Here is a 14,952-nt window from a genome sequence, read left to right on the forward strand (position 1 = left end):
TCTGCCAGCCTTGTTGTAGCTAACTCTGTAGAGGCATGGATGACTCATCTCTAAGGCAGCTTCCTTCCCCCAGCCCCCTGTGTACTGCCCAGATAAGATGTGCCCTGGAAGGCTGGCCCATGGAAGAGGGTATTCAGGGGTGTTCATGTCAGTGTCAGCTGCTTTGTTTTTTTTTTGAGCTGTCCATCGCTTCTTGGTGATGGGAGGTTGGCTGATGTGTGCCATGGAGGCATGTCTAGGGCAGGGTTTGTGGCTGACAGCCATTACCACCCTGCCTTGTGGGATGGATGGACTGTTGGGTTGGGGCTGACAGGTGGGAGAAGGGAGGAGGCACTTAACCAGGAGCACTTGCCTCCTCCTATGCCAGAAAGTGCCTGAACGAGCAAGTCCCGAACTCCCAACTTCCACAGCCGCCACCTCCCCGTGGCTTTGTATGGAGGCCTGCACACCGCTGGAGCAGTCGGTTACCATCAGAGATAGTTGTTTGACCGGGGCTGGGTGTCTCATATTACAAAAGAAATGAGGTCACTAGCCTTCCTTCTTCAGAGATGGAGAATCTGTTCCCCAGCTCAATGTGTGCATGACCCTCTCGTGGAGAGACTTCCCACCCCAGCTAAGGCCCAGCCCTGGCCCAGTGCCCAAACCCTTGAGTCCAGCCAATGCCAGGCCTCTGTGTGGTGGGCCCCGGTGATGGTTTCCACCCACCAGGATGTGTCACAGATCATGGTTCTTTGATCCATGACATCAGCTTGATTTTGCATACATTGCTCCACTCTAGTGGTACCAACCAGGGCGGCTCCCATCATGCCTCCCGAGTTCTTTCAGTCCCACTGTAGAGGATGTCTACATCTGGTGATGTCCCAGTCACAGGCAGTGGAGATCTCCTGCTGAAACAGCAGCATAGAGACCCACCACCGCCTCATTTTTCCTAACCCTGTTTCTCGGGAATAGGCCTGGGAATGTGGGAGAATGAATCAAGAGAGAACTGGTTTAAAGAATATGGTGAAGCCGACTCACCGTGTGTTGGCACTGGGCACCTCCCTTCTGGGTAGGGTGGGGTAGGAGCACAGCTGAATCCTTTCTTTGTGCATTAAGTCATATCTTGTGTGTCCTGATCTCGCTTCCAAAGCTCCTCTTAGGAAATCTTCACCTCTGTTCTGGTACTTAATGTGATCTGCATTTATAGGTGAAGAAACCACAGTCCAGGCAGGTGAAGCAACTTGGCTAAAATTTCCTTGGCTAAAATCCTCCAACTATTGAAAGGGAGTGGAGCTGCCACTGAGACCCCTCCGTGTGTGGGGAAAAGAGGCTTTTTTTTGGCAGAGTACAGTGGCTGCTGGTGGTTTGCCGCTCAGGGCAGCCTGTTGGGGTTGAGCACCATCCACTGTCCCAGAGTGGTCTGTGGGCTCGATTGGGCCATGGAGGGTGAGGGGCAGTGGGCTATGCAGGTCCCTGTCCCCCAACATCTGGGCCCCGCATGGCCAGTGTGGCCAATCCACTTCTCACCTTATGGGCCCTTTGGGGCTTAGCTCATCTGCCATAAACCTTTACTCCTCTCCTGTTTTAAAATTTAAATTGATATTTATGGCCAGGTACGGCTCACGCCTGTAATCCTAGCACTTTGGGAGGCTGAGGCGGGTAGATCACGAGGTCAGGAGATTGAGACCATCCTGGCTAACATGGTGAAACCCCGTCTCTACTAAAAATACAAAAAAAAGTTAGCCCGGCGTGGTAGTGGGCACCTGTAGTCCCAGCTACTCGGGAGGCTGAGGCAGGAGAGTGGCGTGAACACAGGAGGTGGAGCTTGCAGTGAGCTGAGATTGTGCCACTGCACTCCAGCCTGAGCGACAGAGCGAGACTCCGTCTCAAAAAAAAAAAAAAAATTAAATTGATATTTACATAAATTATAGATTTTCTGATTGTAGAAAACTTAGAAACTACAGATCAACATGTATCTGTGCATATCATGCTGTTTTGTAACCTTTTTTCATGTGCCGTGTCATGACTGTCTTTTGGTAAATATACTTTCATGAAATTATCTATGGCAGCTTAATATTTCTTTGAGAGTACCATGATTTACTTTTAGTCCTAGGTTTTTTTGTTTTGTTTTTGGCATACCAGTTTTTTCTGATGCCTTAAGTACCCACTAGCTATGGGCTTTCAGGTGGGATGGGTGCAAAGTTCAACTTGTCAATGTAGAGCACCTTGGTTAGGTTCTGCAGCGTCCAGGATGAGAGTGGGTGCAGACCACATGATGCAGATGTGATGGCAGCTCTGGCAGGGCAGGGGCCTCATTTAACTAACACTCAGCCCCGGTCATTGCCTGGAACAGCCGTTGGCTGTTTATAAGCCGTCCTTCGGGGGCCTTTGAGTAGGCCTTGGTGCGAACACGTGGCCATAGCTGTTGATCGGTCTTGGTGGGGGCTCCCATACAGATCTCATCCCCAGCCAGCTCTGGCATCTCTGGCCTCCTCGTTTTTAAGGCAAGGGCTTGACTCTACTACTTCTGAAGCTCCTGCCTCTGAGACTTGTGACCTAAAATTGTAATTTTTAGGGCCTAGGAAGGCTTCTTCTGGCCGTGGGGAGAGCTGAGAGGCTGGGCTCCTGTTGCGGGAGGGAGTTTCCAGGATGATACTGTAGGCTGAACTCCACTGTGGGGCAGGCTGCAGGAGTTTTTCCTTTGAGGAACACTTGAGTGCCCAGAGCCCTGGCAGAGCCACCTGCAGCCCTGGCCAGACCCCAGTCACTGCGTCAGGTAGCTTCTCTCTCGTGATTGCTGGTCCCGGAGGAGCCAGATGGAGGAAGCTGGTATGGGGTCCACCCCTAGGCCAGAGAGCAGGGTGTGGATTCTGCCTCCGGCTCTTCTTTCAGCTCTGGCACCTCGGTAATCTTTCTGGACTGTTTTCCACATTGAGAAAATGTCAGTGACAATCTCTCCCTCTGTGGAAGGGTGGTCTCGAGAGGTGGCCTCTGAGAGGCCGTGTGTGGAGGCTGCCCCTACTGGGAAGGGCGCATTATCTCATGCTTTCTGGCCTGTGGTTTCAGGTGGTAGCACAAAGGAGCTCCCACTCCTTTTCCTGAAGCCTGCTGAGGACACATTTGCCAGGGCTTGCTTAGAGGCCTGTCCACCCCCTGGGGCTGTGATGTGGCCCTGTCCTGTCCATGGTCACTTCTTGTGTCATGTGTTCCAATAGACCTTGTCCTCTTTGGCCAGAAGGACAGGAGGCTTGGGGTGGGCTGGATAAGAGAAGGAAAGGGAGGTTTTATTGCCTTGCGCTGTACCTGTTCTTCAGTGTGCGTCCACAGTTGCCTTACTGGGTGACAGCTGGAGCACAGTCTCCTCTGCCCACAAGTGGGGAAGCCACTGGTCTCTTTAAAAGTCTCATTTGCTGCAGAGCCAGCCATTGAGTGTTCTAAAGAAAAATACCAATCACCAAACAAAAACATCCGTCTACTAAATTGTCCTTTGCCCTCATAGCCTGGTGGTACTTTCGGCCTCTCTAGGGCACTCTGCCAGAAGAGATCCCAGAGGTGTCATAGCTGTTATGAATTATGCTGCCAGGATTGTGTGTATGTAGAACGCTTTGTTTTGCTTGCTCCTGTTTTGTTACTATTTCTATGGAATAATTTTCCCAGAGCAGGGTTACTGGGTCAGGGGGTTTGAACATTTTAATGGCACTTGAAAGAAAGACCAGAGCAGCCTCTAGAGCAGCTGTGTACCTCATCTGGGGTAGTTGCCTCTCCCCTCATTTTCATGCTTCTCTCGGGTCTGGCCTCTGGCAGCAGCAACTGAAGGCTTGTTATTTATGTTGGGGACAAGGGGTAGGTCCTGAAGCCTAAAGCAAACAGAGGGTTATTAGGGGCGTGTTTGAGTGTCATGAGTGTGTTTTCCTGGCAGAGCTCCAGTGTCTCTGTACTCTGAATATTAAAAATGAAAGTGTTCTTTGATCACAGTTGCTAGTCTCTCTGGCCAGTGGTGGCCTCCGCAAGGCCTGCAGGCGCATCCTGGGCGTGGCCTTCCCTGTGGTCTGTTATGAGGAGGAGTGCCTCACAGCAGCTTTCTCTCTGGTCCCTGAGGGGGCCGTATGGGCAGGAGAGGGACCAGGGTGACCAGGTGGAGGACCTCGCTCTCAGGGAACAGGCCATGTGGGACTGCCTTGTCTTTATCCTCTCTCTCCCTCCCTCCCCGGGCCCAGGGCAGGGGCAGAATGTGGAGTAGCCTCAAGATACAAGGGATGAGAAGAGAGGCTAGCGCCCCAAAGGATAAGCCTGGTAGCATGAGCGAGTGAAGTGGACCAGGGGCCATGAAACCCCCATGAGCAGTGTAGACTTTGAGGCCAGTTTGCCAGTGATGGGGTTGGATCAGATGCATAATCTATCTCAAAGCTTCCTTTCATTTCGCCATTCTAGAACTCTACTCTGGCTCTGTACTTGACAGAGAACATCAACTTTCTCCACCTGCTTCCTCTCAGTGGCACATATGGAAGGTGTGAAAAAGCACCCCAGGGGTGATTTCCCCTGAACCTCCCTGGCCAGCCCGTGTCTGGGGCTCCTGCAGCTGGCCTGAAGCGGAGTAAAGTAAACAGAAAAGGTCAGCTACCCGTTTTAGAAGGAAACTCTATAGAATGCGAGCTTGGCATTGCCAGATGCTTTGCCACAAAGAAGCTGCTTAGGAGTTGGCTGCCCCCGCCCAGCCACATTCCTGCTCTCTCTATCTGCTGGGCACAACTTCTTTGCTTCCAAATGTCTTCTCAAGTCATTGAAAGACTCAGAGAGCCCCAGGCTACCCATAAAACTCTTTCTTGAGTGCCTTCTGAATTCCTTTATCCAGCTTGAGGCAATGTATGCTGAGCCCCTCCTGGAGTTGCCTGGTGCCTTTAGGGCAGGCTGTGAAAGACAGATATGCAGCCAACACAGGGCCACATGCCTGGAGTGGGGGCTGCTGTGGAGAGGGTAGAGAGGCAAGTGGGACAAAGAGGGCCCTGGAGAAGGGCGGTCACTGTGCCTCAGGGTGAATAGGGACACTGGGAGGGGCCCACAGGGCCACCTCCTTGAGCTGGCTCTTGAAGCGTGATGGACAGGGAAGTGTGTAGCCAAGGGGATGAGCAGGCTGTGGGGCCAGGATCATGTGAAGAAGCTTAGACTCGTTTTGGAGATGCTGGGGTCCCTGAGTCAGAGGGAGTACCAGTGGAGGCACTGAGGTGGCTGCTGTGTCTGCTCCTGTGGAGACATAGCAAAGCTCCACCGAGACACTGGCTGCTGGTATAGGGTGGACTGTGGGTGGCCTAGGGCATTTGGTGCAAAGGATAGTGTCTTAGAAGCCATCGGGTTTTCTCGGCTGCCCTTCCCATAGACTCTGGGGCTGAAAGCCCCAAAAACATGGCCTGGTCTCTGCTTCCCTTTGGCTAGGGGACAGCCTGGGCCTAAGCCACAGAGACGACACCACCAGAGCTGAAGTGCTGGTGCTGCCTGACTCAGAACCCTGCCACAGTCCTCTGCTGCCTTTCGGCTCCTCTGCCTGTTTCTTCTTTATGTTTTTGAGTACTTGGTTGATTGTTTCTATGTAGAAAGAATTACTGATTAGAAATTCTGGAATCTACAGAAAATCAAAAAATCAAGTAAAAATCACTTCCCTGATGAGCTGATGGCTCACGCCTGTGGTCCCAGCCATTTGGGAGGCTGACACAGGAGGATTGCTTAAGCCCAGGAGATCAAGTCCAACCTGAGCAGCATAGCGAGACCCGCATCTCTCTCTCTCTCTCTCTCTTTTTGTTTTTTGTTTTTTTGTTTGAGATGGAGTCTTGCTCTTCTCACCCAAGCTGGAGTGTAATGGCACCATCTTGGCTCGCTACAACCTCTGCCTCCCGGGTTCAAGTGATTCGCCTGCCTCAGCCTCCTGAGTAGCTGGGATTACAGGCACCCGCCACCACATCTGGCTAATTTTTGTATTTTTAGTAGAGATGGGGTTTCACCATGTTGGTTGGCCCGGCTGGTCTCCTCCTGACCTCAGGTGATCCACCTGCCTTTGCCTCCCAAAGTGTTGGGATTACAGGTGTGAGCCACTGCACCCAGCAAAACCCCCATCTCTTAAAAAAAGTCACTCCTAGAGATAACCACTGTTGACATTCTTGTTGTTTTTATTTCTTTTCTTGTAGCTAGAGCTAGTACCTTCTCCCCTTAGCAACCTCCTCATTCTCAAGTGGGGGTGGCAGAACCATTGTTTGACTCCAGTGGTCCTCAGAAAGGTGGCTTCCAGATGCCAGTGACTGCTGGTGAGTGTAGGCTGCTTCAGCATTTCCTGGCCGGCTGACAAGGTGTTAGGTGTTGGCCTGCCCTACTGGTCTGGCTGGCACCATCTCGTCACACCCTGCCCAGTCTCCAAGAGCTGTGGCGGCCTTGGACACTGTAAGGCTATGGGAGCCCCTAGGATGGCAGCCTAGGCCTGCTTTGTGTGTGAACCTGTTGTCCTACTATTTGTTTCTTGACTTTCCTTTTTTATCTCCGTTCTTGTCTCTTTTTGTTTTTAATCATTCCACTTTCTTCTTCTGTTAACTTGTTAATTGTATACTGTTTTCCCTTTCTTTTAGTAATTTCCACAGGCATAACAACAAAAATCCTTGACTTATCAAAGTCTAATAGAAAATAGTAGCATGTTTACCATTTCCTCTACAGTGCTTAGGACCTTAGAACACTTTAAGGGTATTTGCCACTCTTTCTTTTATACTATTGTTGCTACATTTTAAATACTGTAAGTCACTATTACTCTTTTATACAGTCAATATTCATTTAAATCTACGTACGTATTTACCCGTTTTCCCCCTGCTTTTTTTTTTTTTGAGATAGGGTCTTGCTTTGTCACCCAGGCTGGAGTGCAGTAGTGTAATCATAGCGCTGTGCAGCCTTGAACGCCTGGCTCAAGCAATCCTCTTGCCTTAGCCTCTCAAGTAGCTGGGATTACAGGCACAAGCCATTGTATTTACCCTTTCTGAGGCATTTTATTTTTTTCCCTGCAATTCCATGTTTCCGTCTGAGATCATTTTCCTCTAGCCTAAAGTATTGCTTTTAGTATTTCTTGAATAACAGATTCGCTGATAACTAATTCTCCTAACCTTTCTTTGTCTGAAAAAGTCTTTCTCGGCCGGGCGCGGTGGCTCAAGCCTGTAATCCCAGCACTTTGGGAGGCCGAGACGGGCGGATCACGAGGTCAGGAGATCGAGACTATCCTGGCTAATGCGGTGAAACCCCGTCTCTACTAAAAAATGCAAAAAAACTAGCCGGGCGAGGTGGCGGGCGCCTGTAGTCCCAGCTACTCGGGAGGCTGAGGCAGGAGAATGGCGTAAACCCGGGAGGCGGAGCTTGCAGTGAGCTGAGATCCGGCCACTGCACTCTAGCCTGGGCGACAGAGCGAGACTCCGTCTCAAAAAAAAAAAAAAAAAGAAAAAGTCTTTCTCTTGAAGGCTTCTTAACTAGATTTAGAATTTTGTGTGACATTTATTTTGTCCACATTTCTGAGATACCATTTCGTTGTCTTACGGTTTCCATAGTTTCAGTTGAGAAGTCAGCAGTCTGTTTTAGTTTCTGCCTAAACACACGTTTTTGGTTTTTTTTAATCTCTCCAGGCCCATGAGATTATATGAGGTTGGTGCAAAAGTAATTGTGGTTTCTGCCACTATGTTCAATGGCAAAAACCACAGTTATGTTTGCACCAACCTAATGGGAAGCTCTGCTCAGTCTCTTAGCTTTTCAGCTGCTGCATGTAAATAGACATGCTTTAAAGGGAAAGAGGGACGTGATGTCAGGCTCACTTTGTTTTACTTGCCTTATCTCCGTGATTGCAGCCCCTGAAATCCTTGTTGTCTTGGTACTTCTCTAAAGCCAATTAAATATATATATATTTTTTTTATTTTTATTTTTTTTTGAGATAGTCTGCAGCCTAGGCTGGAGTGCAATGGTGTGATCTCAGCTCACTGCAACCTCCACTTCCTGGGTTCAAACGATCCTCCTGCCTCAGCCTCCTGAATATCTGAGATTACAGGCATGTGACACCACATCCAGCTAATTTTTATATTTTTAGTAGAGACTGGTTTTTGCCATGTTGGCCAGGCTGGGCTCAAACTCCTGACCTAAAGTGATCTACCTGCCTCAGCCTCCCAAAGCTCTCGGATTACAGGCGTGAACCACCGCGCCTGGCTGAAATAGATTTTTAAAAATGTGTTTGCTGTCAGGTTTATTAACCTGTGTTGGAAAGACCAGGTCCCCAAGCTGAACCCCCCATGCTCCTTGACTCTCCCAGAGACTCCTGCCCTTTGGTAGTGGTGGAATTCCAGGGATGGGCAGTTAAGTGGGCATTAGGGAGGGGAAGTCTCTTAGCTCTCCAAGCTAAGGGGACTGGAGGTCAGAGAGACTGCACCATTTTCACGCGATCGCACAACAGTGGCTGCACGTCAGATTAGCTCTGCAAGAGTGAGTCTGGGGAGGGTGTGGACTCAGCTCAATAGAGCTGGATGCACCCAGTGCAACCTTAATGTTTTTAAATGTGGAAACTGAGGCCCAGAATGAGACCTTCCCCTAGTGGTTGAGATCTGGGTATTCTTGGCTGCTTGGCCAGTGCTCCACTCTGGGGGTGGCAGGGCACAGTGGGCACAAGGCTCTGCTTCCACCTCTTGCTTGTGGTTCACTCCTCCAGTTGGCCTTCTGAAGCCTGGGCAGTGGGCGGGGCTGGAGGCAGGGTGCGGGTTGCTGCTCTGAGTTCTGGGTCAAGTTCCCTCTGGCCTCTCCTCTCTCCTGTCAATTTCTCACAGAACCCTGGAGACAGTTTCTGAAAGTGACAGTTTTTCTTCTTACTAATCCCTGCAGTTTTCTTCCCACACCCAGTTTCTCTTCCTCATTTCTCCCCACCCTGTTGTGAACAAAAGCCTTTGCACCCAGTCATGCCCCACTTTGTCTCCCTGTACCTCTGTGACCTGACATGTACCCCCAGGCCCGAGGCAGGCGTTCAAGGATGGGGGATGGGGTGGGGTATCTCCGCACCTTAGAGGAAGCAGGCTCTCGGAGTGCAGGTGGGCTTCCTCCACACAGGCGATGTTGGCACTGCCCGATCTCCCCCATCACCCAGTGGTTCAGTCCAGCCCCAAGGCTCCCGGCCCAGGGGCCCTGGCAGGAGGGAAGGAGATGGTAAGTAAGCTGGGGGCAGGAAGCAGGTGGAGCCCTTGAATAGGAGAGTGAATGGCATCTGAAAGCCCCTGAGTCCAAAGCACTGCCGGTTGCTAGCTGTGTGGCCACAGACACCCCTGCCTCTGGGAAAGCTTGCTTTCGCAGGTCCTGAGAAAGTCAGCAGCACTTTTACCTGGTCCAGACAGAGGGCTTTGAAGATGACAGACTATGGGAGGCTTGTTGGGAAATTGTTTCCTGCCTTAGAGGCCCAGAACTTTTCTGAGGGACCAACGGTCAAGAACTGAAAGAGGTACTGGGGAGGGAGGAGGACCCGCGGCCTAGTCTCCCCTGGCCAGCATCTGAGGGGCCACTCTTGCATCCCCTGGGGCTAGGGGTCTGTCCCACTGCCTCTGCCTTGCCTTTCTTAGACCCAGCAGCCCCCCAGGACCTCTCGTCCTGCTGCCCTGTGGAGTTACCAGGGACACCTCTTCCTGGGAGCCTGCTTCTGTGTGTGGGGGTCCAGGATTTGATGAGCCCCTGAGCCAGAGAGGACCCCAGTGAGTTCTTGGTTCAGCCACCCCTGCCTGAAAAGACTGAGGCAAGAAGAAAATAAAAACATAGTAACTAGCCACAGCTCCCCCCGGGCGATTCTGGTCCCTTGTGGCTCCTCTGTCTTCATGGAGGCCTTGGGGGCTGTGCATTTCTCACTGCTGTCCTGGTGGACTGTGGCCTTCCCAGCCTTGCACACGGTCATGCCTGTTTTCCCAGCCCTCACGGGCCACTCTCAGCAGTCTTGGAGCCGAGTCAGCCTCTCGTGTGCTTTGTGCCTTGACCCTGTCCACGTCATCTGCAGGCCTAGGCGCTGCCACCTCCTGGAGTGCCTCCCCTCCATGTTCCCACGGCTTGTAGGCAGCTGCGCCCCTCTGGAGCCCACCAGCACCTGCTTGTCTGTCCACACGTCACTCCTCACTCACTGCCACTTGCCCCTGGCCCAGTGCACCCAGATGTTTTTCTCTAAGTAGTTGAGGCGTACTCCGTGGCATGAGCCCCAGGGCAGGAAGGCTCTGAAGAGGGACCAGACTTGGGGAACTTGTGGTTGACCACTGGCCTTCTCTTTTAGGAATCACTCAGTCCAGGAGCTTTAGCCCTGGCTGGGAGGCATACCTTGCCTTGAGCTCAGATGTGCAGCCACTGCTGTGTGATCCTGTGAAAAGGGTATGGTCTCTCTGACCTCCAGTCCCCTTAGCTGTTAAATGGGGATGATCCAGGAGAGACACCCTGTGAATGCTCCCTAGGCGTCCTTGGCCCAACTCTAGAAGAGAACCATACTCCAGCAGAGTAGACAGGGCCTCTGGAGGGCAGCCAGTCCCGCTAAGTGGCAGGGGACAGTGCCAAGTGGCCTGACTGATGACTCTTCATTCTGTGCTTTTCCTCCTCACCAGGCCATCTCCAGAGAGCGCAGAGGAAAGTTGGGAAGTCATGGGCTATGCAAGTTGTATGAATGAATGAATGAGACCATGTCACACACTGACTTCGTCTCTGCTTGTTCTCTCTGTCCTTGCAGGGAACTTAGGCTGCGGAACTATGTCCCGGAGGATGAGGACCTGAAGAAGAGGAGGGTGCCCCAGGCCAAACCGGTTGCAGGTAAGCAGGCTGCCCCTCTCCACCTCTGCTTCCTGGCACTGTCAGCCACCCTGCACCTCAGCAGGCTTTGCTCTCTGAGAATAACCAGCAGTACCAGGACAGGAGTTGGGCTTTCAGGCAGGACCCTTTGTTACCATCTCATGGCAGATGCGCACAGTCAGCCGTCGGTGGCAGCAGAGGCTGTCGGGGCGCTGAAGAGGCCTCTTGTGCCTTCTCAGTCCTGCTCACACCCGCCTGAGACTGAGGCCTCCCCGGGATCTGAGTGGGGTTTGAAAAAGGCCACATCCTCTCAGAGGACTCCTGGGCTGAGAAGTGGACGTGGTCATGGGGCCCTTGGGCAGCAGGGCAGGTGATGGGTCCTGTGGGGCCTGGGTGGGTCAGAGACAGGGGCCAGTCATTCAGCCACGCACAGCAGTGGACTGGCAATGTGGAGCACCGAGGCAGGGGAGAGGGCCTGGCCCAGGGCTTGCCTAGTCTCTTGCCATGGTGTGGGAGCAGCACAGCCACTAGGAGCTTCTGGCCGTCCACACCACTCATGCCAGGAAGTTTCTTAGTCCTCCGGATCCCTGGGCCCTTGCCCTGGAGAGTCCCTATTTTAATTCTTTATGTTTGTTGCTTTTTTTTTTTTTTTTTTTTTTTGAGACGGAGTCTCGCTTTATCACCTAGGCTGGAGTGCAGTGGCATAATCGCGGCTCACTGTAACCTCAGCCTCCTGAGTAGCTGGGATTACAGGTGTGTGCCACTGTGCCTGGCTAATTTTTGTGTTTTTAGTAGAGACAGGATTTCACCATGTTGGCCAGGCTGGTCTTGAACTTCTGACCTCAGGTGATCCACCCGCCTCGGCGTCCCAGAGTTTTGGGATTCCAGGTGTGAGCCTCCACTCCTGGCCTTGTTATCATCTTTCTTTGAATTGCATAAGTAACAAGTGAATAAATACATTTATCTTGGGAAAAAGTAAAGTGTTTCCGCTTGGCCACATCCCAGTCTGCTTCCCCACCTCCTTCATCCCTGAAATCCACACATTTCCCCATGATTTGCTCTGTAGTCTGGGCCCCACCTGGTAGGGTAATGGTGCAGTGGGGGTCAGTAGGCAGGACAGAGGAGAGGTGAGGAACTGCCCAGGTCAGGGGCAGCCCTCAACTCTCATCTGTTTCTGGAGGGAGGTGAGGCAGAGCAGGAGGGCACTCATGGGCCCACTGAGTGCCAGGGGTTGGAGGAAGCCCACAGAGCCCAGAGTTGTTAGTGCTTCTGCCATTTGTCCCCGAGGGGCAGGAGCCTTCTAGTCAGATTGCTCAGAGGCTCGCTATTCTGGCAGCAGCTTGGAGGAGCTGGAAGGTGCCTCTGTCCTGGTCTTGGGAGCATACACCTGAGGTGGGATGGAGGAAAAGCCACCTGTGGCTCTGGCTAGGCTGGGACCCAGAGGACATCCTCAGAGCCCAGTAGCCCTAGGATTATGTGAGAAGCCAGTCCTCACTTTGTATGTATCCAGGCAGCTCTCTGGTCTCGTAGTTACTGTCAGCATCCATGCTTCCTGACTGACTGTGGCTGGCTGCCTCCTGCTGTCCCATTCTTGGCCTGTGGGGACTGCTTCATCCTGGAAAACCCAGGCCCCCTGTCCAGAGCTGCCTTTGCAGGGTCTTCACCTCTGGCTGATTGGGGACCACAGAGAAGTGGGCGCAAGGAAGCCTGGGGTCCTGTCTCACTGCGGGCCACAGTAGGCAGTGTCCCTGCAGAGCAGCAGCGCCTTTCCCACAGGCCTTCTCTGTTTTATTGCACCCTCTAGTGGAGGAGAAGGTGAAGGAGCAGCTGGAGGCCGCCAAGCCTGAGCCCGTCATCGAGGAGGTGGTAAGTGCCTGGGCTGCCCTGGCATCCTCACTGCTTCTGTGTGTCCTGTTTCTCTTTGCCACCTGCTCTCCCTCTGCCCCTCATTCCTTCTCATCACTTCTATTCCCTTCCCACCTGCCTCTTTGCCCTCATCCCTCTCCTTCCTCCTTCTCTTTCTCCCATTTCCCTCCTTCCCGAGCCTGCTTTCCCCCTTCCCTGGGGCGGCCCCTCCACCCTGATATGTGTCTCCTCCCTTCCCAGGACCTGGCCAACCTCGCTCCTCGGAAGCCTGACTGGTGAGTGTTACCCGTGTAGGGCTGGTGCAGGCTGACTCAGGGGCTCTTGGTGCCAGCATGGGCCAGGGGCTTGGCCCTTCCTGCCCTTACAGTGCAGAGACTGGCAGTACAGACATAGAGTTGCACGAGATAGCTACTGTTGGAAACCAGTGCTGAGGAGGACGTAAGTGGCGGGATGAGAGGGCAGTGATGGAGAGGGGCTCAGGTGCGGGGAGCAGCAGGCCCCTCATGAAGGCCCTCCTGAGAGGTTGAGAGCCCATCTGCTCCAGAGCTCCCATTTGAGTGAGCCCAACCGCTGTCCTTGGGGGCCAGGGGTGGACGGAAGGGCAGACACAGTTTTCTGTTCCTGTTCTACCACCATAGTTTGTTCCTTCTGGCCCTGGTTTCCTCCTCTCTGAAATGAAGGTCATCATCCTTCTTGCTAGGCAGAGAGAGAGTGGGAGAGAGGGTGCTGTGGGCCGGGAGGCTTGTGTCTGTCTTCATCTTGAGCCGGAGGTAGGGCTGTATCCCTGTCGTCTGATTCTGGGTCCACTTAACACCAGCTGAGGGTATTTTAATTTGATGAAACAAAAGCATGGGGCATATGTCCTGGGAATCCCAGAGCCAGAGAGAATGGACTGAGTGCTTGTGCACCTCCAGATGCCCACAGTGGAGGGGCTGGGCCTGTGGCTGGAGGAGGAGCAGGGCCCACAGTGGACGGGAGCAAGTCACTCCCTGATGGTGACCGGAGGAGCAGAGCAAGAGAGGGTCCCTGAGAAACCATCCACTTTTGCATGTCTTAGCTCAGTCCCTTGCGTTGGGTGGGTTTGTGGTACTAGTCCCCCTGCCTCAGTGGGACAGGAAATAATGGTTCGTGCTGGGTTTCAGAGGGTGCAGAAGGGGAATGTCCTGGTCTCTTCCCCAGGGCAGCCCCCTCAAGCAACTGAGCATGACTCCTATGCCAGAGGGCTGTAAGAGGGGAGGGGGTCCAAGGCCACATCAGGCCGACCTTCACCTTCCTGCTTCTCCCTGCCTCCCTGCTCCAGGGACCTCAAGAGAGATGTGGCCAAGAAGCTGGAGAAACTAAAAAAGCGGACTCAGAGGGCCATTGCCGAGCTGATCCGTAAGTGCAGTACCTGGGAAGGTGGGGTCCTACCCACTGGATGGTGGCCAAGCACAGGAACCCTTCCCACTCCTTCTGTCTGCCATCCATCCCAGGTGAAAGGCTGAAAGGCCAGGACGACAGCCTAGCCTCTGCAGTGGATGCTGCCACCGAACAAAAGGCCTGTGACTCTGACTGAGGCATGCCCTGCCCCACCACTCGCCCATCAGGCCTGTCCTGCAGGGGATGGTCTTGGGCGGGGATGGGGGCTCGGCTTGCCGTCACCTCCAGTTTGGCTTCTGAGCAGAGACTCCCTGCCCGTCATGTCTGAAACCCCTATCGTTGAGGTCAGCTCCGTGTCTCCTGGGTGGCCCCTGCCATTCTGAATGGAGGCAGAACCAGCAACAACTCTGGGCATGCCTGTGTCTGCCCATGTGAATGTAAATATGTCTGTATATATGTATATATTTTGAACTTGAAAAAAAAAAATCTGGAAATAGAGACAAGTAAACCTCTGTCTGTGGCAGAAATCTGTCAGATATTTCCTAGGTCTCAGGGTAGGTACTGTGGATTTGGGCTCCACAGGATGGAGATGGAGTGACTGCAGAGGTGGTACTTAATATGTATGAATAATCCCTGTGTTGGGCTGGGCATGTTAAGGCTGGACGGGTGGGGAACACTCAGGGCTGCCTTCTGCAGCCATGTCCTGGCCCAGTCCATGGTCACTGCTGGTCATCTCAAGATCCTTGGGTGATAGAGACAGGGTCTGAGAAAGTCCTTTTTAACACCTCCCCCAGGCCTCGGCCTTGCAGTAGTCTGTGGAGTAGCTGGAGAGGCTCCCACCCTGGTCCTCTGGGGATCCTCTCACAGTATGAGAGAGACTGGGCCTTGGCAAGCCCCAACTCAGGGCCACTCCAGATTTGATGCTGCTGTCACTGCTTTCCCCACTCTCCC

The 14,952-nt window shown here is 53.0% G+C and overlaps 1 protein-coding gene across 3 annotated transcripts in view; it reads left to right on the forward strand.

Annotated features, from left to right (window-relative positions):
* CCDC12 (coiled-coil domain containing 12) overlaps positions 1-14,528 on the forward strand; it is a 56,617-nt gene extending 42,089 nt beyond the window's left edge. Inside the window, exons 4-8 of one of the 3 annotated variants that reach the window (XM_009200931.4) lie at positions 10,718-10,797; positions 12,581-12,642; positions 12,883-12,917; positions 13,943-14,019; positions 14,115-14,524. In XM_009200931.4, the coding sequence (XP_009199195.1) occupies positions 10,718-10,797; positions 12,581-12,642; positions 12,883-12,917; positions 13,943-14,019; positions 14,115-14,197 (337 nt within the window). In that variant the 3' untranslated portion in view covers positions 14,198-14,524. Of the gene's footprint in view, positions 1-10,717; positions 10,798-12,580; positions 12,918-13,942 lie in introns of all 3 variants that reach the window. The other 2 variants (XM_017955483.3, XM_009200930.4) reach the window with 2 other exon arrangements.
* Positions 14,529-14,952: the final 424 nt, after the last annotated feature.

The sequence above is a fragment of the Papio anubis genome, chromosome 2 (genome assembly GCF_008728515.1).
Source record: "Papio anubis isolate 15944 chromosome 2, Panubis1.0, whole genome shotgun sequence".
NCBI lineage: Eukaryota > Metazoa > Chordata > Mammalia > Primates > Cercopithecidae > Papio > Papio anubis.